At 49.7% G+C, this 24,077-nt stretch overlaps 8 protein-coding genes across 8 annotated transcripts; 1 reads left to right on the top strand and 7 right to left on the bottom strand.

Moving 5' to 3' along the window:
- Positions 1-10: 10 nt before the first annotated feature.
- Positions 11-1,204, bottom strand: ASPSYDRAFT_49810 (DUF4396 domain-containing protein; the record flags this gene model as incomplete). Its single annotated transcript, XM_040847926.1, has 3 exons — positions 934-1,204; positions 622-866; positions 11-558 (listed from the first exon to the last, which is right to left on the bottom strand). Coding segments are annotated over exons 1-3 (668 nt in total), but the record flags the coding sequence as incomplete, so codon positions are not given.
- Positions 1,205-2,237: 1,033 nt separating this feature from the next.
- On the bottom strand, positions 2,238-3,710 carry ASPSYDRAFT_72035 (DUF4396 domain-containing protein; the record flags this gene model as incomplete). The annotated part of the gene is made up of 5 exons (XM_040850621.1): positions 2,238-2,409; positions 2,491-2,714; positions 2,789-3,246; positions 3,312-3,507; positions 3,689-3,710. The coding sequence occupies 5 exons, from the start codon at positions 3,708-3,710 to the stop codon at positions 2,326-2,328; spliced, it is 984 nt and encodes a 327-aa protein (XP_040698502.1). The 3' UTR covers positions 2,238-2,325.
- A 1,092-nt stretch (positions 3,711-4,802) lies between these two features.
- On the bottom strand, positions 4,803-8,078 carry ASPSYDRAFT_185594 (uncharacterized protein). Its single transcript, XM_040843563.1, has 11 exons — positions 8,053-8,078; positions 7,904-7,990; positions 7,810-7,836; positions 7,375-7,752; positions 6,527-7,311; positions 6,245-6,460; positions 5,502-6,177; positions 5,421-5,437; positions 5,320-5,362; positions 5,078-5,260; positions 4,803-5,005 (listed from the first exon to the last, which is right to left on the bottom strand). The coding sequence occupies exons 1-11, from the start codon at positions 8,071-8,073 to the stop codon at positions 4,925-4,927; spliced, it is 2,514 nt and encodes an 837-aa protein (XP_040698503.1). The 5' UTR covers positions 8,074-8,078; the 3' UTR covers positions 4,803-4,924.
- Positions 8,079-9,533: 1,455 nt separating this feature from the next.
- On the bottom strand, positions 9,534-11,223 carry ASPSYDRAFT_49813 (uncharacterized protein). The gene has a single exon (XM_040847927.1). The coding sequence runs from the start codon at positions 11,027-11,029 to the stop codon at positions 9,770-9,772; it is 1,260 nt and encodes a 419-aa protein (XP_040698504.1). The 5' UTR covers positions 11,030-11,223; the 3' UTR covers positions 9,534-9,769.
- Positions 11,224-13,639: 2,416 nt separating this feature from the next.
- ASPSYDRAFT_49815 (uncharacterized protein) lies at positions 13,640-15,179 on the bottom strand. Its single transcript, XM_040847928.1, has one exon. The coding sequence runs from the start codon at positions 15,035-15,037 to the stop codon at positions 13,922-13,924; it is 1,116 nt and encodes a 371-aa protein (XP_040698505.1). The 5' UTR covers positions 15,038-15,179; the 3' UTR covers positions 13,640-13,921.
- A 1,028-nt stretch (positions 15,180-16,207) lies between these two features.
- On the bottom strand, positions 16,208-17,035 carry ASPSYDRAFT_159970 (uncharacterized protein; the record flags this gene model as incomplete). Its single annotated transcript, XM_040842869.1, has 1 exon — positions 16,208-17,035. The coding sequence occupies one exon, from the start codon at positions 17,033-17,035 to the stop codon at positions 16,208-16,210; it is 828 nt and encodes a 275-aa protein (XP_040698506.1).
- Positions 17,036-19,777: 2,742 nt separating this feature from the next.
- On the top strand, positions 19,778-21,019 carry ASPSYDRAFT_93608 (uncharacterized protein; the record flags this gene model as incomplete). The annotated part of the gene is made up of 2 exons (XM_040852862.1): positions 19,778-20,463; positions 20,521-21,019. The coding sequence occupies 2 exons, from the start codon at positions 19,778-19,780 to the stop codon at positions 21,017-21,019; spliced, it is 1,185 nt and encodes a 394-aa protein (XP_040698507.1).
- A 244-nt stretch (positions 21,020-21,263) lies between these two features.
- Positions 21,264-22,670, bottom strand: ergS (the record flags this gene model as incomplete). The annotated part of the gene is made up of 2 exons (XM_040849963.1): positions 21,264-22,347; positions 22,423-22,670. The coding sequence occupies 2 exons, from the start codon at positions 22,668-22,670 to the stop codon at positions 21,264-21,266; spliced, it is 1,332 nt and encodes a 443-aa protein (XP_040698508.1).
- Between the last annotated feature and the right edge of the window lie 1,407 nt (positions 22,671-24,077).

The following is a 24,077-nucleotide window of genomic DNA, read 5'->3' on the forward strand; positions in this document are numbered from 1 at the left end:
ATAGAAAGCCGGCGAGAGTTTTAGAACAGTACTGGACTGCCAGTCTATTTGTGTATCTCATCCTCCCGTTCCCCGCCGTCACATCCATCACACTCGATGTACCATCTCTTGCTATAGCGCCAACCCACATAAAAGATGTGTCCTAATCTTGAACACAATAAACTCACAGGCTTAGGTAGACAGACCATGGTGCTTACGCACACGGCTCCTTGACTTTATGCTTAATAAGAATCCAGTTCATAGGGACTGCGGTCCAGTGACCCAAAAACATCCCAATCTAAATAGACGAAAAAGCTAGCTGGTTGTTTTATTCACGTAGATGTGTGCACTCTACCTGCATCATCCACCAATAAACCACATTATCCATCCCAAGATTGAAGTCCCAGATGGCTACCTGATAGATTGCCATCCATCCATAGAGGCCTACCTGGAATGCTGTTAAAGACAGAAAATCTGCCTTGAGTGCGCGCCATATAGTGACGGGGCCATAATCCCCTGACATAGGCGCGATAGAGAAATATTGAAAAATAATCCCAAACAGGAGGGCAAAACCATAATCTGTAACATACAAGTTAGAATTCCAGAATACATACAACCAGTGTCAACTAGTGACCAACATACCAACCAAGAATGCGACCCATAGGTGATGTCCGTTAATCTTTGCATCAGTGCCATAAACAAGCCACTCTCCGACAATATCGCCTAGAAGGCATCCAGCACCACAGTGACATACTGCAACTGTCACTGTTGCAAACATTGGCCGCGAAGAGGACCCCATATGACTGGCGCAATGGTCGTTTCCCTGCTGCTCTCCGGCTTCTTTCATAACATGGTCATCACCCTCACTAGAGCTGGGATTATCTGCACTACATTTCAGAAGGATATGTATTAGCATATCTGTAGTTCAACTAGCATAGGACAGGAGATACATACTGACCGTGGCTACCGTGCCCTTTAGATTCGGGTTTTGGCCCAGGCGCTGAGGGCCGACCGTAATTGAAGTACGTCCAAAGAGTAATAGGTGCAAGATAGAGAGCATTAAGCACGTAAACTGGAATCCTGACATTCAGCCATGTAGTATTAGCTTCGGTCGCGAAAGCAGTTACCATAGTATGTGGGTTTAACTCACATTACTCCCATCATTGACTTCCAACCTCGTCGATGCAATACATCGAGAAGAATAATAAGGGAGGCTATTAACCCAAGACAAATAAATATTGTCCCTATAATAACTAACGACAGCGGAGGATAGTATGAGGCCATTGTGGGATCAGAAAGATCAACTGATGGGAATAGGCATCTGTTGCACTGTGTTTGATTCTGAAAGCCAGAAATGAAGAATCCCTGCCAAAAAAATGCTGCTATGTGAACTATTTTATATCTTCCATGGCAGATCTTGCAGAGTGTTGTATTTATTAAAGAGACATAGGGATAGATATTGCATGTAAGTAAGGTACGCTAAATTAACGCGCACTGTAAAAAACGCAAAAACAGCTCATGGTATAAATCCACGAATGGCAATCAGAGATTATTGCCACTTGCGTATTCTGAGCCAGGAGCCGCCAATCTTTCAAGGCTTACCTAGTTCTTCCCCGGCCTTTCTCTTCTTTTCTTTCTTTCTTTCTTTTTTTTTTTTTTTAGGGTTATATTGGCGATTGTGATGCGTATGCGTGCTGAGACGAATTGTTTGATTATGACTTCATTGTGACGAATTAGGATGCGTCCTTTATGCGCAACATGTTTCCGGAAACCCTGTCATTGCATATTCAGGTTTTGTATGACCCAAAATCCACCAGGAGAAAAGCGCAAAAACCACGCATGGCGAGCAACGAATGACGATAAACCCAGCTTTACCGCTGACAGGTACTGCGACTTTGCTGTTCCTAATTAGAAGCCATTCTACAACTCCCTCTAGAACTCCGGCTTGGCCTATCAGGAAACCGGAGTATCTAGAGACCTGCCGGAGACAGGCGGCGGTTCGTCGCCGTTCTGGCCAACCTATAGGATCCCCTAGGAACCTGCGGTTCTATAGATTCCTAAGCAATTCATTCTTTCCATTCCGCTTTGTTGCACCACAACTCAGCAGTTGCTACAACTAACATTTATTTTTGACATGATTGTTCCCTTTAGTGATGTAGCAAATGATGGTAGTATAGTGGCGTAGATGAGATTCCTGGCATCCCAGTCGAGTTTCTTAACCCTTTCATAACTAAAAAGTTAAACAATATATTAATTAAACGCTAGTAGCTTGTATCATACAAGTGTTCTGTTAATAAGAAATTGGCCTGTTCCTATGACACAAGCTGTTTCTGCAATTGCCATCTATCAAGCACAGGCTTCTTTAATTCCTCTGTTGAGCAACCACCAATTTATTGGGAAACCAGTCCAGTGTCCAAAAAACATGCCGATCTGGGATGAAATTTGTCAGCGTCAGCATTACTAACTAGTTAACTAGTTAACTAACAAACATCTGATCCAAGCATTACTAACCTGCATCATGAACCAGTATGTCGCTGTATTCATCTCCAGCTTACCATCAAAGATCAAGATATAAAAGATGGCCATCCAGCCAAAGAGGCCGATTTCAAAGAAAATTAATGACAAAATGTCGGCCTTTGCAGAGCGCACAATGGTCTTCCAACCATAGTCCCCAGCCATAGGAGCGATGGAGAAATACTGGAAGACAATGCCAAGGGCAAGAGCAAGGGCAAAGTCTAAGGAGATGGAGTGCGTGAGTCAACAAGTAAACAAATTAACAAATTAACTCAGGTAATAGATGCATACTCACCGACGACAAAGGCTGCGTAGAGCATACTCCCACCAATCGTTGCATTTGACCTGTAGACCAGCCATTCCCCGATGATGTCACCTAGAACACAACCAGCTCCACAATGGCACGTCGCGATGGTGACGGAGGCGAACATAGGTCGGCTAGCACTCATGCTATGGTGGTGCCTGTGAGCTTCTAGACCTTGCTCCGCGCCGTGGTTATGTTGTCCATCCACTTCATGGCCATTATGTTGACCAGATTGAGGGTGTGCGAGGGTGTCGCTCCCACCCATGCAACGTTTTGCCCCTGTGTTGCCTTCGCCATGATCTATTCCATGTCGCGAATATAACAGCGGATCAGTCTCGTCACCTGCAATTCCGTTTTCCGTTCCCTGCGTATCTGGTCTTCCGTACTTGACGTACGTCCACACGGTGATCGGCCACAGATACAGCGCGTTGATCACGTAGACGGGGATCCTATTGGGTAAGAATGGTTGTCAGTAGACGTGTCGATGAGCTGCGGGAGGATGAGAGAGACTTACATGATGGCCATCATGTTCCTCCATCCCCGACGGTAGATAATGTCGAATGACAGCCATAGTGCAGCAAGCGCGGCTATGCCAATCGAGATCCAAGAGACGACAGTGAGTGCCAATGGGGGCGTATAAGTTGACAAAGACATATTCAGACTCTGCATAGGAGTTGTCTCGTGAGGCGAAATGGTTGTTGATTCAGTTACTACGCAGAAAAGAGACAGTAGCAGTATGGGCATTCGCAGCCGATACAGATATGATAAGTTGAGGGAGGAGCTGTGAAAACTTTTGAACTGAATTCAAGCAGCCAGTCAGTATAAAACAAACTCATGACATACTACCAATTATGACATACACTATGACATACTACTGGAACTATCACCTACAGTAACGGGGATCTAAACCCATGGTTCTGTCGTGGGATAACAAAGTCATTGACCATGAAGTGATAAACTCACAGCACGTTTTTGGTAAGACAGCGCTTTTGGAGCACGTTCTTGTTATGGGATGCAGTAGTCTGGAGGTTTTGAGAGGACAAGCTGGGGACGCATCACTGAACTTCCATGGAACAGTAATAATAGAATATTGCCTGTATTGGCATCTCAAAGTAATGTCCTTCTTTATGTATGCCATATGATGCTGCAAATGACTTCATTCTTATGAAAGACTTCTCCTGGATGCAGCGCCACCGTTCCTATAAATAATCCATTCCCCCACCCCAACCGGAGACACATAATGTTCCTAGTCCATCCTACTTTTAACAACTTTAATAATCCATCGTCTAAACCACCAAGTTGAACAAATCTTGAGCGAAACTCATTTTGACCGCTAATTCATCCACTTGCAAACATGGCCTGCGCGTGTGGTTCAACCTGTGCCTGTAATGGTGTCCAGAGCTGCACCTGCACTAAGGAATCATGCACTTGTAAAGCCTGTGGAGTAAGTTTAATCACTTAGAGTTCATGCTGCAGCCTGTTAATCTGTCTCACAGAAGTAAGCAATCTACCGCATAAAAAAAGAAACTTGCTAGAAGACCCAGAATGTGGTATGTGGTTTGGTAAGCAAATGCAGTGGCCAGTAACAGACGAATATGATTAAAATGATGGTGTAAATCAATTGTCCACGCATGGGATACTGAAGCAATTTAAAGAACACCACCATACCATAAAGAGGGAAGGTTCCTACTTACTGTTTCTACTTTAAATAAAAGTATTCGTCATGTGGTAGAGGGTTTTGATGTGCCTATATAAACGAAACTGGGTTACTGTGATAGATCTACTTCGTCAGGATAGATAGGGTTGTTCAGCGCGTAAAACACCCTCGGCCAGACAACGAGCATCAGCCGCGTCCAGCGGCCGAACCTATATGGGGCCCTAGTCTAGATGGTCCCGGTCTCGAAGATACCGGGTCATCGCTGTCTACCCCCTGATGGCCTTGAATACGGAGGTGCGCTTCTCCCGATATCCATGCGTGAAATCGGGACCAGGACCGGGCCTCTTGGCGGTAATAGAATCGCTTTGATATTGATACTTGCGAGAACTAAATACGTTTGAACAGCGGTTCCATTACTAGGCTTTTATCACAACTCGGTGACTAGCTCGTCCCTACCAACAGACAGACTCTTAGTAAATGAAAAATCGCGTTGTCAACGGAAGCGACTCCGCAGCCTCAGACTCGAGTTCGTCGCCATCGGCATTAACAACCTGCTATAATATCAGTACTTCCCATAGACCACCAGGATCGGCTGTGTGAATGTATGATCGGATACAACGTACGTAAGTCTTGGGGTTAACATCCATCTTCGGCGTATAAGTATTGAACTTCAGATCGTGCTTTGCAACGTCACGACAATTCTTCACGACCTCAATCTGCTTCCTGAGGTTGTAAGACTGGACGGCGCCGCTTTGGGACGCGCCGGCCTTTGAGACGAACATCACGCTCGACTCTGGATTCATTGGCTTGCATTCGGTTAGCTGGAATACTAGTACTATGTGACTGAGGATGCCAGTGCACTTACTGCGAACATTGGTCGGGCGACAAGGGGCTCCACGGTCGGGACACTGTTAGAAATGAGTTATCTCTGCCTGGGGTGATTAATCGATTGAAGAGAATTCTTACGTTGCATTGGGGTCGCCCTGTAGGTATCACATTAGCTTAGATTCGCGGCCATAGAGATGAGAGATGAAATGTAAAACACACCATTAGTGCAAAGGCAATAAGCCCTTTCTTGATAACCTGGGACGACTTAACGCCAAAGTTAAATGGCTCCCAGAGAACCAAATCGGCCAGCTTTCCAACTTCAACACTGCCTACTGCATGAGCAATACCCTGTGTAAGCGCTGGGTTGATCGTATATTTGCTAATATAGCGCTTAACCCGGTAGTTATCCGCCCCAGTANCTTTATCTTCGCCAAGTTGTCCCCTCTGGGCCTTGTTAAGGTGTGCTGTATTCCAGGTACGCACTATAACTTCACCGCAGCGGCCCATTGCCTGTGAATCGGAAGACATGATACTGATGGCGCCGGTATCATGGAGAACATCTTCCGCCGCGATGGTCTTGCCCCTGATGCGGCTGTGGAGAAGGGAAAATTCATCAGGAATACTTTTTGATAGTTTATGACAGGTTGCAGCCATGTCCATGTGTTCATCGATTGTATTTGTCGTGAACGGCATGGTAGGGGTTGTACTGCTCGGAAGGACATTGGCTTCCTGGACAAGCTTGATCACGTCGGGCTCGTGGCCTCCACCTGCTCCTTCGACATGATATACATGGATTGCGCGGCCCTTGAATGCTGCGGCAGTGTGCTCGACGAAACCAGACTCGTTTAGGGAATCGGTGTGAATTTGGCATTGGATGTCATGCTCTTCGCAGACACTGTAAGAGGCAGCAGGTATCAGTTCTCGGTCCATGATGTAGATAGAAAGGGACAGGAGCAAGCAACCTTAGGTATGTGTCAATTGTCGCAGGCGTACAACCAAAGTCTTCGTGCAGCTTAAGGCCGACAACGCCGGCGTTGCACTGATCGTAAAGACCAGGCTTTCCGGAGTCGCTTCCCTTCCCTATGATGCCGTAGTTCACGGGGAGCTGGTCGCATGCTTGCATCATCTGCTTGATGTACCTTCTGCTTACGCTGCAGTTCACGGCCTGAGAGGACGTACTAATGGGAAGGCTTAGCAATTCCACCTTCGCGACGTATGGTTTCCCGGAATTGTAGATCTCGTACCTTGGTCCAGTACCTCCACCAAACATGGTAGTTATACCTGAAGCCATGGCCTCATTTGCCTGCTGAGGACATATCAGATGGACATGGGTGTCGATTCCGCCAGCAGTGATAATCTTCCCTTTAGCATCAAGAATATCAGTATTCGACCCAATAACCAGCGTCGGGGAGACTCCATCCATAGTATCTGGGTTCCCGGCCTTTCCTATGCCGGCAATAAGACCATCTTTTACACCAAGATCTGCCTTGAAAATGCCAGTCCAGTCAATGACTACAGCATTTATAATAGCTAGATCTAAGCATTCTTCATCAGAACGGCCACTTGCTTGTCCCTGTCCATCTCTAAGTGTTTTGCCGTCTCCGAGGGTACATTCGTCACCATATGTTGTAAAATCCTTCTCAATCTGCACCCATAGATCTGTAAAAGCCAGGCGAATAGAATCTCCAACTGTCGGGCCATACATTGTAGCATATTTCGACCTAGGCAGCGAGCAAGGCGCGATATCACTCTCTTCCTTTGCCTCTTCCTGTGTATGCCGGTACCCTGCCTTCTGGAGATGCTGCAAAATGGTCATCGCACGCGCCTTCTCAACTGTACCGGTAGCGAAGCCACTCCCGCCCTTAATAGTCCTCAGGCCTCCAATCTCCCTTAAGGTGACGGTCTTCGGACTACCAGGGTCAAAGCGAACGATATCTCCAGTTGCTATATCCAGGTGATACCCGTATGCCTTAGCCCGGTCGAAGTCCAGATCGGGGTTCGTTTCCATGAAGTGGAAGTGGGAACCAACCTATTACCAGGATTAGCATTGACTCCTCCAATTAAACCGAGTGTGCTGGTGTTGCTAACTAACATGAACTGCCCGGGTCTCCCTATTAGTAACCTTCAGTTTAATTCTCTTCCTGTCTTGGCCGAGAACTATATCCTCCGCATCCGCTGGCCGGATCGCGCCCGGCGCTTTTGTAGGATCGTAGTCCGATTCGTTGATCTGGGGAAATGCGCTCTGATCCGGCGCTGGGAGGAAGCTATGATAGAGGGCCATATTGATATCGCCGTCATTGGTGCTGATCGGTTCATCAACGGTAATGAGGTGGGTTCCTGTTGGGAGGGTGCCCTCGATCTGCAACTGGCTCAGCGTCCCCACGACGGATGGGAGCACATGGCGACGGCCCAGGATGTGCTTTCCCATCTTCATCAGGTCGGCGACGGAGTATCGGCCACTGTGAATGGCCTAATAGCTTTTTAATTCAACCGGGTATCACAAGTATAAATACGGGATGGTACGAACCTCTAGGAGAACGGTTGTTATCAGAGCCTGCGCCTCTCATTAGCGCCATGTCAATCATGAATAAAGAAGGGAAAATTGGGGGAAATGAACAGACAGTAGCCTCTGAATGGTTCAATCTCCATCCGCTCGCCAGTCGCCTTTGAGCCAGGCGACCGGCCTGCGTGAAGATAAGTTTTTCAACCTTCCCAGGTAGCTGTCAGTCTCGCCATTGACTCCTATACAGGTACTATACAATGCTCATACCTCACGAGGGATCAGATGCATCTTGATAGAGATAGACCTCGAAACCTGAATAAAGCAAAACTACTCCAAATTCGAATAAAGAATGTCGTTTTAAATATCCTGCTTTATAGCAAGGGCCGGAACGGCTTCACCTTACAGCTCCATGACGCAACACCGTGGGGTGCGCACTTCGCTCTGTTAAAGCGGTTAGCTACAGGCCATGGTTTCCGATTGGACTGCCGACCGAAATAAGGATACTGGATTAACGCCCTGGAGAAATTGTGGTGAGCGAGTCAGCTCGCTGTGTTTGGGAGGATTCCTGTTGTGGATAAGCTTTCGGGTCTCGCCAGAGCTGTGACGAACACATGACAGGCTGCACTGTTCAGCAGCTTGGTACTAGCGGAGAGAAAATAGGATGATATTGTTATCATGTACCATCGATTGGTGGTGGGTTAGTTTACAGGTTGTCTTGTTCTAGAATATGGCTTGGTGCTATGCGATTGCTGTGCCATTGGCAGCTGGAACAGCCAGCGTCGTAGTAAATTTATTAGACTGAACTCTTGGTTTATTATGAGTGCAGTGGTAATGACGAACTAGAAAACGACGAGATAAGAACCGAAAACTACCAGTGACCAAGGTAGACAGATACGGTGATGGGCTGGTGATGGAAACCGACAGAGAACGAACAAGGCACAGACCTATTCATAGATCTAATTGAAAATAAGACTCCCTTTCGATATTTGGCTAGCTCTATCACTAGATAGCGTATATCCAGATATAATTACGGCTGTCTGCTATTGTCATGTCGTCAGTCATATTGGTCTATCCATGGTCCATTCGGTTCTGAAGTCATATTCAAAATGCTGCAATTTCACTTTCTCCTCCAGACTGAAAGGAGCTAATAACGGGCGGGTTACTTTAATATAGAAAATAAATAAATAATCTCTAGCTATACTATTTAGACGTCTAGATCCTAGGCAGCGGTATCACCTCTCACCACTATTATCTATCTTCTAAGAAGCCTATATACCGCCATTCTAAATATCTGCTATTAAAGAAATTTCTAGTATCACGAGCACTGTTACTGCAAGCCTGGAATATAGGGAGAATAGATATAACTACTAAGATGGCGTGCTGCTGTAGTTTAATATACATGCATGAATAGCGTACTGTCCTTAGTGCCGTCGATCGTGCGCGACAGGATCATGCAATATACCCAGTCCTTGGACAGGACCATATGTATCAGCAGTAAGGACAAGCCATCAGGCCATTTCCACAGTAATTTGGCCGCTCACGTTATGTAGTAGGAGATACGTCATGACATGATCTCATCTAACAACTAACTCATCTCCCCAAGTCTTATCAAAAATTACCAGATAGTAAGCTATCTTCCCGCCATTAAATCTCTACCTATTCAGTATTAACACGTTGTAAGATAACTGCGCGGCTCTGTTAGTGTGGCGAAACCGAAAGATAGTGATCTCTTATGACCACTATCAGCCTTGGTATGTCGGCAGTGGACCTGGAATCAATAATTTAAGGTATACTTTACTCACCCTTGGGGTTTATATTTCAACCAGCAAGGAGTTAACTTGAGGCCATAGCTATATCTACCAGCCATAATTAGAGTATCCTGTAATACACTATAGCTAAAGCTCTAGCAACAGGGAATAGAAATGTCTTTGGGTGAGCACCGGAACAGAAAGGAAAGGCAGTCTATAGCTGGATATAAATAAAACTAGTGGTCAACCCGCCGCAGGACTGACCGGTTCAGGTTTTCCTTTTTAATATCAGTGATCCCAGAGAGATGCAGCGTCAAAGCCAGATCCCCCAGGATGGAGCGCAGGACATGCCCTACCCCTGGCTTTCCTCCCATGGCCAGTCCGTATACATACGGCCTTCCAATGAGGACCATCCTCGCGCCCAATGCCAGCGCCTTAACGATATCCGCTCCGCCCCGGATACCAGAGTCGAATATAACTTCGAGGTCATTCCCGACTGCATCCACAATCTCCGGTAATACATCTAATGAACCAATTCCTCCGTCCTGCTGGCGCCCCCCGTGGTTGGAGACGACGATGCCCTGCACTCCATACTCAACTGCCTTCTTTGCGTCGGCAACGGTCTGGATGCCCTTCAGGACAATTGGGCCATCCCACACCTTCTGCAGATGTCGGATATCATTCCACGAGTGGTTCGACCCAGGGAAGATGATATGCGCCCACTCTGCAGCTGCGGTACCCATATCTTCCTCGATCTCCTTGCCGTACTTCTTCTTGAAATGGTCCCGGTACACCGGATCGGAGAAGCCCATCTCTACACCGATATTGTCCTTGCGGAGAAACGGGTTATACCCATTATCCAGATCACTCGGCCGCCAGCCCAGCATGTAAGTATCAAGCGTCACAACAAGCACCTTATACCCGGCCTTCTTTGCCCTTTTCAGCAAGCTCTCCGTGATCTCGGGATGCTCATTCGACGGCCAGTATAGCTGATACCACTCAGGACCAGAGACGCTCTTCGTCCCATCGCCACCGTGCTTGAAATTGCCCCCTCCACCACCTTCTTCCCTCACCGCGGCGATATCCTCCATACTCGTCGCCGCCGCCGTGCTCACAATATACGTAACCCCTTCCTCCTCGGCCGCGCGCGCCGCCGCCAACTCTCCCTCCGGGTGGAAGATCTTCTGCACACCCACGGGCGCCATCGCAACGGGATAATCATACGTCTGTCCGAACAGGGTCGTCTTGAGATTCGGCAGCCGGTTGGTCTCAACGAGTCTCGAGGGCAGGAGGGCCCATTTCTTGAATGCTGCAAGGTTGCGCTCGTCGGTTTCGCGCCGCCCGGCCGAGCCCCAGACATATCCGAAGCTTGTTTGCGGTAGAGCCTTTTCAGCGAGGGACTCCCATTGCTCGGATTGGAATGTTATGGAGGGTTTTTGGTCGTGGAGCCCTGCTTCGAAGGTGTGCGCGGCATAGGTTGTTGGGTTTGTCTGCATTTTGCTGCCTTCTTTTCTTTTCTTTTTTTTCCTTCTGACCCTGGCGGTTTTTCTTTGTTTCTTAATCCAACATTGGCTTTCCGGTGCTGTGTATATTCGTATTTAAATGCTGGTGAAGTCATTGTCGGCTCATTGTGGGACGATGACGACACCGGCAACTCTGCTCGTCGGCCGATACGGACGACGCTGGATGCGCCATCGGTCGACTGCAGCATCGGCCGGACCAGTTCCTGGGGCGATAAGCTATTTAATCGGTCCGCCTCGGTCAGATACGCCGTTTTCGGGGCTTTTTTCTCTCGTCCGAGGTCGGATGGTCGGCGTTTATCTAGGTAGTCGATATACCCGCCGATACAATAATAGAAGCTCTGCTATAACTAGTGTACTAGTATACTAGTGTGGTGCCCAGTCCGAAGCAATATAGACTCTCTTCCTGATCAGTTTTCGTAGGCTTCCAAGTTGTTCTCTGCATCCCCGATGTTGCACATGGGAACTTCCTGGGATGACCGAAAGACTTCATTTACTATAAGAGTCACGCAGCACTTGTCAAAGACGATGATTAGCATATTGGTAGGGCCTAGCTAGTTACTTGTTGCTCTGGCTGTGGGCGTTTCCTCTTTGGCGTAGAGCTCCTAATCTCCCACGAGCAGGAAGGAACGAAGGCGTCGCCTCATTCGATTCCACCTACTTCAGTAGAAGACTATCTTAGAGAACCCTCTGCTTTCTACCACTGCCTATGATCATTAGTCTTATTGTATCGATATCTGTGCATAATTGAACCCAATGTCCTCCTTTATCAACACACCCGTACCAGCCACACCACGTACACCAACTCAGCCTAGGATGCGTCTTCTATCAAAAAATGAGTTCGACTGTCTTGAAGTCGCCTCCGCACAAAATCCATCATTAGACTTCGGCTGGTTCCATGGCTTGTCTACTACTGATCTAGGAGCACGCGATGCAGCTTTCTAATGCTCAACAGGGCCTATCCCTAATCCCAATGCAGGATGGTGGCCAACTGGTATGCCACCTACTTATACATTAAGATGCCAATGTATGCTAATTTACTAGACGTTACCAGGAACAGAATAACACTAGAGCAGAATGATAGTATGCTCCCCTCCTGTCCCTTACCACGAAAATGCTAACAGCGTTGAGACCCGCCCAACCCTGCTGAAACCCTCTCTAAGGTCAACGGACTGGTGTACGTCAATCTATATCCATACCCTAATTCTCACGCAAGCTGAGTGACCAGGTGCCATATCTTGGTAAATGAAAGTCAAATGTGCGGGGCTGTTTTTGATCGTCAATCCGCAGTGGGTATTCCTTTAATTGCAACGATTGACTTGGCTAGCATATCCTAACTATACTGTTCAGCTGCGTTACCATCTCCGCCAAGTGCATCCGGGTGCTAGTAGGTATAAGAATCAACATTCATTGGCCTTCTTCTGATGGCAGGGAGCTCAAAGTTACTATGGGGGTCGCATTACGGACACGGAGCGAGCTGCTGGCGAGAAGTAAACGTTCTTTTCTTCCGTCTTCGCCCTCGCACTCTAACATGGAGTAGCGCGCTGAAGCTGTGGGTATTGAGCGGTGGCTGGCGTCGCGCGAGCTACGCTTACGAACCTGGGTATCTTTTACTATGCCGGCTGTCATGTCCCTATAGCTAACATTGCCAGCCGTGGCCCTCTTGGAGGATTGATTGGATCTTACGCAGACAACTGTGAAGTGATCGCGTACGTTCTATGGTGAATCTTGTAGGGACATGCTGAAGCGAACATCAACAGGTTTTGGGACCCTGAATTCGCTGCCAGGTTTGGTACAAAATTTCATCGCGAGGTACGTCCATGACCTGCCTCCCGTGTTTCTATCGTTATAGGCTGCATTGACCAATGTCTACCGACAGGTTTGTTCTTCCACTCGGCACTGCTGTCTTGGTATTGACCATCTACACCGCACCCAGGGGGCTTCGTTCTTGTACCCCGCGGAGTCGGCGTGATGGCTACGAGGTTGGTGGAAAGAAGGCCTCTCTACGGAGACCATACGTCCATGTTAGTGTCGACTCACCTTATACAAGTGACATACTGTTTCCTATCATCGCGACCTCGCCGGGATACAGTCCGAGAGTTGAAAGCCCAGCGGGTGACCAGTCTATGCTCGCAGCTACTTGTCAACCAGCTCTCTTTCCGTATTTCAAGATTGTTGAATTGTATGTTAGATTAGTTCTTCTAGGCATTAGCTAGCACAACTGTTTTTAGCGGGAATATCAATAAGATTACTTTGTCGAGCATCAACCAAACATCCAATTCAACATACAGAGAAGCTCCGATATATAGCCATTCTCCCTCACCTTGTTATCCCAATCTAATATTTCTCTCTTGGTATCCGTGATTTATTTTGGCTGGTTGGTTGGGTGAACTGCTGTAGGGTTGAGATATAAATATATATTGTTGGCATGCAAAATATACAACGGATAACGCCAAGGGTTATTTGAACGGCCAAGTTATATTATTCGATATATTTCTACACTCGACGCAGTTTACTGCAGATAACAAAGATTACTGACATCAGCCTGTTGGCATATAATGCAATAGAAAGACAGTCTAACGCCGCTAGTGGTCTGTATGGTCGGATGGTTATTTCGAGACAGTTAATGGAGGGTAGTATTAGACAAGAATTGTATTACGCTGAATAAGTGATCAAAACTCCAGCGTAAACCATTCCAATTAATGGATTATAAACAGGCCTCAGCCGAGAGAATGTGCAGAGTATCGGTAAAGTATTAAGTATACACCAGCCAAGTTAAGTTACGACCAGATTTGTAAGTAAGTAAAAAGAAGATTATTTATTTACAAACGTATGCGACTGATTCACTCATGGACTCGTAGCACGCGCTTATGCGTCGTAGTCAAGGTGGGCGACAACGCGCACAGGGCCGGAGGGAACCTTGCCACCGATGCCGTCGACCCAGCGGTCCACGAAGGCGTAGGCGTCCTTGATGATGTCGCCGCCACTGCCGATGATGGAGCAGTTGCTGCCGTCCGCGGCGCAGATCTTCATGCCCAGGATCTCGGGCTGGTTGAGGGCCTTGGCGGCGAGAGCGGCCTCAGCCTGGATGATGGACGCGTCCCAGCCGGACCAGCCGTTGTTCTTGGTGCTGCCGAAATCGAACTCACCCCAGGTGCAGGAGTAGCCACCGTAGGCGTCGACGGGGAGGGAGTCGCCCTTGGCGGCACCCCAGGAGCCCTGGGAGTTCTCGTCGAAGGCGACGTAGCGGATCTCGTTGGGCTTCAGGTTGAACTCGATGGCGGCGTTGCCGTTGTACCAACCGGTCATTTTCATGTCAGGGCCGATCTTGTTCCAGATGGCGACGTAGAGAGAATCGGTCTTGCTGCCGTGGAACTGGACGACGTATTTGTACTCGGCGGCCTTTTCGGCGCTGACCTCGACCATGTTGCTACCCCATGGGTTGCCAACGTTGCCTGAATAGGTGTCCTTGTTGCCGGTGATGAGCTGCGAAGTGCGCTCGCCGAAGCCGTCGAGGCAGAAGTCGCCAGAGGGGGTGTTGGTCCACTGAGAGTGGTCGGCCTCGGTGCTGGTGGGCTGTTCGGTGCTGGTGGGAGCGACGGTGGAGGTGGACGAGCTGGTCGTCTCGGGCTCCGGGGTGGGAGTAGGGGTCTCCGTCGAAGTAGGCTCCTCAGAGGTGGGCTCCGGAGTAGGAGTGGGAGTTGGGGTGCTGGTAGGGGTCTCGGTGGACGTCTGGATGGACGAGGAGGTCTCGATGAAAGTGGCGGGCGCGGGCGAGGGGGGAATGGACGAGGACAGGGCAGAGCTGGTGCAGCAGGCCCAGGCGGTCTCGGTCACGGTGACGGGCTCCTCGTAGATGTAGATCGCAACAGCATTGTTGTCGTGCTGGTGGCGCGCGGCGTGCCGGTGGTGGTGGTTGCCGTGAGAACGGGCCACAGCCGAGCCGGCCGCGGCGAAGAGAAAAACGAATGACTTCCACTGCATTGTGTCGGTACGCGATGGATCACTTCACATCAACGTCCGAAGTAAAGAACGTAAACAGCTGGTGAGTGGGAAAAGAGTGACTGGTGTGGGATGTGGAGGGAGGAAAGCGAGGAGGGAGTCGCGCGATAAAAGGAGCCTGCCCAACCCTCCAAGGCCAGCCAAGTCACAAGTGAAGACCCAAGTGGGGAATCCAGAGACCAGACTCTGCTCCCTAGCGCCCAGACTGGATCGCTAGTCGCCAGGATACGGGCTAGAGCGCTGTGGTAATTAAAGGCGCCAGACGGAGGCCAATTGCAGAGACCCGTGAAACGCCACGAACTGACAACAAACTCCTGGAGTTTGAGCTGACCTCTGCCTTTTTCCCTGAACACAGCTGCCCTGCTGCAGGCACAATCGCGTGGACACAGTCAGACCCCTGCCATGGGAGCAGTGCAGTCGCGTGTTGTGTTCATTCCCTCCCTTGACAACGCATTCCGTCCTGTTGCCCTACGGTGGTCGGGCCATGTGTGTGCCTGCCAATCGTGCCAATCGTGCCAATCCTTGGTCTGGACTCCGAGACTCGACTGGGCGCCAGGAGTTTCTTCCTCATTCGGGGGCCTTTGTGCGATGTTCCTGGCTAGTGTTGCGATCAGGGGTCGATCGGCGCTGGAGGCGGAAATTAACTGTGGTGGCTCTGCGAGACGATTGGGCAGCTCTGGATTTTGACTCGGCTCAGCCTCTGAGAGACTGGGACGGACTGTGACTGACGGAGACTGTGGGCGCACAGGTGGACGGCCTGGATGGACTGCCGAGCGTTGGCAGGGGTTCTCGCCTGAGACCAAGACTGTTGCCGACTGAGTTGAGGGGCACAGGGGCTGTGTGACTGGTGTTGTTGTCTTGTTGACGGCTTACGGAGTACTTGTTTTTTGGGTCAGGAACAACCGCTGTGGATCTTACGAAGACGAACCAGGGACTCATCAGTTTCTGCACTCTGCGTTCAATTTCTGCAATTCAATCTCCACAAATAACATTTATTGGCGAGAAAACTGGCCCCCTGGGTCAAGCTCGGCCCATTATGATTACCGCCGTGAACCGTGAACCCCTCCACTCGTCAATCCTTCGATCCAACAGACCAACACTCCTTGTCTCTCCCCGCGACCGTTTGACTTTTTCACTTTCCACTTTTCACCCTCACTGCCCATCGCTGTCATACCACATATCATCTCTCACCTTGGACTTGTCAGCCTCGCCGTTCTCACCGCGAAACACACTTCCAGTCAACATCTCCTTCAGCGTCGCTTGCTGCCGATCGCACCACCACGCATAGCGCCCGTTTGCCTGAAACGGGGTATGCGACCGCGGCCTGTACCCATGGCCGTACAGCTCCCGAAACACTTTATTCCGCCGCTGCCGCAGCTCGGCCTGCAAATACCGGTATGCGATAGGTTCCTTCTCTAGCATATCCGCAATCTGCTCGTCCTCAGAGACGTCGATTTCAAAGACACACAGAAAGTCGGAGAGAAGGAAAAGCGTCTTAAGGTCGAGCTGCTTGATGCGCTTCTGCCGCGCGGCTTTATCGATGTATAGCAGGCCCAGGATTTCGTAGTGGCCGCGAATGAAGCGTCGCTCTTCGGCTGGCGATAGGACCTGAGGTACTTGCGGATCGTGGTATGGCTGGGCCGGCATGTTCACGTGGTATGCGTCGACGAACTCGGTTCCGATTGAGGAGGCTTCTACGATGCTGATGAGATGGTCGCGTTCGACAAGTTGGTTATCGGAAGGAATGCGTTCAAGGTCTTTGAGGAGATCGCACAGCGCTGAGTACTCCTTTATCGCGACCGGCGCGATCTTGTTGTAGATGGTGTTGAGGTGCTTGTTCCATATCCCGTATAGGTGCTTTGAGGTTCTTGCGAGGCGGGAGCCGCATGCGAAGGAGGGGCAGGACTGGAAGATCTGGACCTTCAGCTCGACTGGGAGAGCGAGCAGGTGTGATTCGCCTAGTGGTGCTGCCTTGCCCATCTTTGTTTTCGACCTGGTCATTGGACCGGTCGGACCAAGTAGCTCGGTCATGACGTTGTGGGATTAGTAGATAACGTAGTCTGCGAGTTTGGATGTACAGGAGAGAAAGAAGAAGAGATTGAAGATGTCGTCAGTGTTGACTTTGGTGTTGAGTTCAGTTCCTGTCGCTTACTTGTCACCTGATTCAGGTACCACCAGGCAGACGCCAGTCTCGTATTATCTGGTGAGTGGAGACTGACAGCTGTCAAAGATGGCGTCACTTTTGAGAAGAGCTCAAGAGAGTTGGTAAGTTGGCACTGAAGTTGATGCTGGTGTTGAACCTGAACGTGGAGGTAAGTGAGAACGCGGGGTGAAGCTGAGAGAAAAGGTGGGATACGTGTAAGCCAGGGCAAGGCCAGCTGTTTTCAAAGACAAAAAAAAACTGCGCAGATTGTTCATTTACTAAGTGAAAATGAGATTCAATACCCATGAAAGAAACTGAGGACTTTGCTGGTGGAGTCTCCAAAGTCCAAACTGCAGTTCAGCCTCATCCTGCAAACCACCACCCAGTGTTGTGCAACATCAGTGCACCTCCCTCAGGCAACTCAATACCCAAACTTAGTCAATCAGATAGCTTCAATGACAACCAATGGAATTAATAGATCCAAAATATCATTTTCAGCCAAGTTTTCTGGTGCCTTCATTAAAGTGACCTCTCCTGCCAAGCCAATGCACCATGGAGGAATTCACCGGCCCAGGCAACGATGATTGCGAGAGTCCTATCAAACCGTGGAGCTGACGCGGCGGACGAGATTCAGTCGAAGATGAAGGATAATTCTCCCCTTCTTCCTGTTCAAGCCTTGCTAACCGCGGCCTCTGTTGCTTTAGCATCCGGTTCGGCCGTTCTTTATAATCTGTCATAATGCCAGCGAAGTTCCACAATACTGTCGAGCTCAATAGACGAACGCATCACCGGCCACCCGCTTGTCACTCCTGAGAAATCCGACCGATGGACATTATCCAGTCGTTCTCATCTGTTTTGCGATGTACGGCCCCCTTCCAGCTTCACAGAGCCTCACCTTGTCACCCAATCATGATGCGGTGAAAATTGTGGGTTTATCGGAGCTTGGAACGAAGCAGCAACTCGCAGAGAGGTATACATAGTGAAGGACATTACGCTAAAAGACATTTGACACTGGACAGACACAAGGTTTCTCCACCAGGGACGGATGGGTCCTGAGACTGGAGAGTGGAGATCCCCATTGGTTTCGAAACTGGAGTGAGACGACGAAGAATTGTCGGTCTCAAATACTTCCCTTAAAATGGTAAAGCAGCCCGGCTTTGTCTACTTGTCTCAGGAAATGCTCAGAATCCGCACTAAAAGCTGTTGGTCAAACAGACGGCACATCTTCAGTGTCAACTGAAACAGCACCATGCGCCGTTGTCTCGCTCTATAAAACAACCATGGAAGCACTATGAATGTCCTCAAATCGGGGGTTCGCCCGTGGGTCGAACAGGGAAGTAACAGCCTCCCAATGGCAAGCGTATTCCCTAGAGCTGCTTTTGCATTGGAAGTGAGATGGCTGGCTCCCCTTTCGCTTAATCACGCTAATGTAGAAGAGCAGCTATCTATAGTCCATGCTTTCACCTATTTCCCGGCCCGACAAAACCGGCCTCAGTCACGTCATATTTTCGGCGACTCCATAATTATATACTCAATTAGAAGTACATGAAGCTCAACAAGACCTTCCTGGATAACGTGAAATTGCCGCAGTCACCTTTCCAGCTTTTAATGTGTGGTCCGCAGCCCAGTCCGGATTTCGCGAGGATGACCTCCGTCCAGATAAATTGACGCAACACCAGAGTTTCTTTCAAAGTTTGTCTGTCTCAGACCAGGCCAAGCTGCTGGTCAGGCTCGGAAAAAAAACCAAGACCAGTACTAAATCTCCGCTGCCCTCAAATTTAGAAGCCGACAACGACGCTGTCCCTGGCTACATTGCAGTCTCTGGTAATTTGGGCAATAATCCCCGCCGAGAAGTGGATATTCTAGGATCCTCATACTGTAGCTGCATAGGTAAGTCCAAATGACAGCCGAAGCTAGTTTCGTAAGTTGGCGCAGTTGGGGGTGAAGGTGTGATGGCGATAATGAAGTTGTTCTGGAGATGGGGACGCTGCTTATATACTTCGCACTGCTTAACCGGGGCGCCATATAAAACCGGGCCCACTGGACTGTCTGCTACACCACAGGGATATATTTTTGTGATAGAAAGTAGTAGCCAGCAGGGCAAGGGCTTGAATATATAAGCTCGTGAGTTAGATTTGTACAAACCGTCTCTGTCCAAGGAATGGCTAGTAAAAGCTCCAGTGAAAGAAGATAACTCCACGGGAGACACTTCTTTCTTTAAGAGTATATATACGGATAGGGATCTAACGCGCGTCACGGGCTGGGGCAGTCTGGAATGGTGGTATTCGTCACTGAGACTTGGGTAGTGAGAGCGTGTCCAGCTGGACAAGTATAGAAAAGATCGTTTCGCTAGCCATCGTCGTGACGGAGACCAGGGTTCTTCTTTCGAAATCTATCCCATCCTGGATTGATAGAAGACACCTTGGAACTAGTTTGCAGATGGCTGACAGGCATCAAGCAGTCATCCAACGGTCGGGCGTTGCAGGATCTCCACTTGCGTTGCCCGACTCAGCCCCTTTTATAAAATACAGAACCAGCCTTAAAAGACATTCCACATTAAACATTCCAACAACACAGACATGGTAGCTTCTGAATTTCTCTCGCGGCTTTTCCAGCGCGCACCTCGTCGCCGGCGGCAGCAACGACAGCAGACTCACGAGCGCTCTGAGCAAACACCACCAGCAACACTAACACCGATACCAACAACTCCAGCTCCGCGAGGAGAACCGTCAATACGTATCAACCCAGTGGGGTACACGGGCCGCGCCACCTTCGACTCGCCAGGGCTGAAAGACTCGACTTGCAAAGTCAACGGCTCGCTCCACGACCGCTACTACCTGCCCACGCTCCCTCGGGAGTATCGCAGTTTATTCGCATCTATTTGCGAGACTGCTGATCGAGACATCCAAAACCAAGGCCAAAGCCAAAACCAAGATGAACAGGCAAAGGTAAATCCTCAAGAACAGAGCCCGCTTTTCACCCGGCTACCCCCCGAAATCCGGTACATCATCTATCTCCACGCCTTTGGGGGTCGCCGGATCCATATGGACTACGATTACGGACCGCAGCAGTACAGACATAGCCGATGGAGCTGGTGGCATCGCGTCTGCGACGATGCTGCCGCCTGCCCCGTGAAGGAATTTGTTTGCCCCGAGACTGCGCCTGCGGAGGGCGCGATGCTCCAGCTTGGATCGAGCTCTTGGGTCAAAGACGGGTTCGAGTATAGGATTGATGCGGTGAATTGGTTGCGATGTTGTAAGATTGGGTATGGCCCTTAAATACCATTTGATATTCGTTCCTGCGCTAATGGTTAAGGGCGTAGATATCAGGAATCGCTTCCTATCCTGTACAGCGCCAATACATTCGTTTTCAGCCAGGGTATTGACCAGTTACACCGGGTGACGAGGCTAATGCCGCGCGACCACCTGGCGCTTTTAACGTCACTTTGTATTGAGATAGATGTGTATAAGATCTGCAGGCGCCCGCCACCGAATATGGACGCGGACTTTCGGGACTTCTATCATGGTCTCTTCGACCTGATTCGACAGCGTCTTCCGAATCTCCGAGGGCTTTCTCTTTCAATAGCGGGTATACCTAGTCCGCCGAGAACGGGGGTTGAGTGGTCTGGCGAGGGAGAGGGGATGTGGGTTGGGCCGTGGGAGGAGTTGAGTGAGAGTAGGAGGTGGAAGAGGCTGGAGATTGCGGTTCCAGCGCCTTGGGTTGAGGAGTTTGAGGGAGTTGGTAGGCGGAGGGATATGAATCGTGGGGAGAAAAGGTATGATTTGGTACAAGGGCTGGAGTCGTTTCAGAAGGGGTGGTAGTTGATGTCGCGATAGATAGAATCTTAAGTGAAACGAAATGATTTAGACTAGTTGATTTTGGTAGTAGATGATAGGAGGTTCGAGTATGATCGATGACAAGAAGGGGAATAGTAATACAGAAGGAAGACGTGAAGTGTAGAAGAACCTGGTGTGATATGCAGGGAATCGCAACGGTAGAATAAAGATAGAAGTTGCGGAATACGCCGAACTACTGCTGTAAAATCTTCGAAGACAAGCCACAATGTCAACTTTTCGCTTTATCGAATAACAACCGCCTGATGCTGATATTTGCGACATGCGCAACAGCAACCACAGGCCGCGGCTCGGGGATCTTGGAAGGAAATATCACGTAGACTGGAGAATCCTGTTTACTGTCTGGCTTGAACTTGTCAAAATACGCCTTTTTCCCGCCAAAGGTAAGATGGTGATATGTGTATTGGTAAATCCGGTCCGTCAGCCGCGCAATAGGAGCTGGCATGCCGGATACTTCGCCAAGGGACTCGGAGGGCTCGTAACCAACGCTTAGGTATGAAATACCTAGTTGTCGTGCATAACACATTGATGAAAAGAGAAGAAGGTCGCTGATGCCCCTTCGGGTGCCTGGTGCAGCGATGCAGGGATCGACGTGATAGCCGCCCTTTGCGCCGAGCCAGCGCAGCGCCGTGAAACCGTTAACTTGCCCAGTGGGGTCTCGGGTGTAGATGTATGTCATTAGCGATGGCATTAAAAACGGGTCGTATTCTGTTACGAAGGCCTGGAGCTTGCCGTTGGAATTGCGGGCGAGCCGCCATGCGTCGTATATTGCGATGAGTTGGGCTTTCAGTTTGAAGTCAGTGCCGTCCAAGGAGGGGGTGTAGATGTCGAGAGTGATACCGCCTTTGTTGGGATTGAGCAGTTGCCGGTTCTGGGTAAGGATACGTTTCCCGCCGGTTTCGTGGATTAAGTCGTTTGTTAATGGGTTGAAGACTCTGTTGTTTCCGAATTGCATTTTTGTCCATTTCTTGGTTGCTGATGCGTATTGAACGAGCTCTCCAGTGGCGCCGAGGACGCACATCCCCCAGCGCTTCCGCCGGCGGTAGTGCTTGAAGTCTTTCAGGAGACTGGGGATTTGAGCTGGCTCGCACATTGGATCGCCCATTATGACGGCGACCCTGCTGAGGACCTTGAAAGAGAGTGCGGCCGTGCCTTGGTCATTGATAAAGACGCGATAGCTGGGATCTAGCAGCCCCATCTGAGTAGGAAGGCCGTACATAGTTGCCAGTCGTTCGACATCTTGCTCGGAGACTGTGCCACGTAGGCTGACGACGCGGCCGGATGATGGATTGTGGCTACTTGAGGATGAGTTGCTCCGTTCTCTCCCGACAGAGGTGTCACTAGTATCATTGAGTGTTGTTCGGTTGGACCTGGTCGTTAGTGTGTCAGAGGATGTGCTGTCGCTGCTGGGAATGCGCCTGGGAGGTTGATATACATGCGATGAGATCGGCGACAATCGCGACAGTGGGCCGCTTGTCGGGACCGAGACGGGCCTGTTTAGTGCGTTCTCCTGAGGAATTGCTGAGGACCGATTCTGGCATAGTGACCGCCCAATTGTATCAGCGAGCAATAGTTTCCTACGCGGCCTTGCAGTGTCGGCCGGAGTTTGCGGCGACATTTTCTGCTTCTTCGTGGTGGTGTACGGCATGCGGTCGATATCTCGGAGATCTGCAATGACAGACGGAATGCCGGGGATATCGGTAACTTTGGTAGTACCCGAAAACGGTAGTTGACAGTTCAAAGTTTAATTGAGATCAAGATGACGTACTCCAGGAATTGAGGCAGTGGCAAGATTCGCCAGACGTTGTTTGGAACGGCCGAGACGGGCGCGTCATGAGTAGATATACCTCCCTAGGGCTGGGCCATGGACTGTCGACAGGGCTAGATCTGCCAGGGTTATGGTCTTCTCCTTTCCAATGAAGCACGCAGATGACATCGCAAATGCACCCCGGCGGCTATGGGGTATGGTATTATGGCAGCCTAATGACCGGATGAGGACTTGCTCCACGAGAACGAGCACGAGACACAGGAAGATAGTTCAACATTCGCATGGTTTCTATAGAGATTATACCAGCTAGCCGTATATTGTGATGCTGCTTCTTTGTATCCTTATCCGATAGGTTATCATGGCAAGCCACAGTCGTATGTTTCTCGTCGCGCCATCCGTCGAACGTGATGCCAGGGAAACATGGGAGCCTGTCAGGTCAAGTTCAATGCAGATCTTTCTCCGGCGTCTATGCATGAACTGGTCCAATCAGCCCCTCAGCCTTGTCAGAATAGGAAGGCGCAAACACTCTTACCTGCTCCACCGCGTGGATCTAGAAACTAAGCTTTGCATTGGAATCGTATCCACCAGAGGCTTGACGGTGAGCAGATGGCTCTATTCAACAACTGCCTCCGACTTCTACTGCATCAATGCAGGCGCTTTGCTATGAGACGCCTGAAAGAGCGTTGCTCGTATTCCTGCCTTCACTGCGCCGGTTGTGCGCGCCCATGATAAGGCCAAACATGGATCAGACTATATACTCTGCGTCTCGCCATCGTCCAATCCTCGGAATGTTCCGAGCGCCTCCCTAGGCAGCCAAATAACGCTGATCACCAGCCAATAATAAAGTGGCCCCGAGAGAGCACGAGCTTGCAGTCCGCGGACACCGACCTGGTGCTGGCGTATGCTGTCAATGACCCTGAATTTCTGAAGAGTTTTGCACGAGCAGCCATTCCTGCTGGCCCGAATAGATCCTTTTACTGTTTTGGGTCCGTTGCGGGCTTCTGCCTACGGGTGTTCTGCATCCGCTAGGAAAGGGTTGACTTGCAGTGGATGGCACGAGGAATGAATTGAACCATCTCATTGGCGGTCAATGGTCTGCAGGGCCAGGAGTCTGTGGACCAGACCATTCACGAAATATTTATTTTGTTTGTTGATGGCGGCGAAGAACACTTCCAGATGCCATGAGTCAATAGGCGAGGCTTCTCATCGATAAAAAGGTCCGCCGAAAATTTTCTCACATAGGATCAATGTCTTGGA

Source organism: Aspergillus sydowii (genome assembly GCF_001890705.1).
Source record: "Aspergillus sydowii CBS 593.65 unplaced genomic scaffold ASPSYscaffold_13, whole genome shotgun sequence".
In the NCBI taxonomy this organism is placed as follows: domain Eukaryota; kingdom Fungi; phylum Ascomycota; class Eurotiomycetes; order Eurotiales; family Aspergillaceae; genus Aspergillus; species Aspergillus sydowii.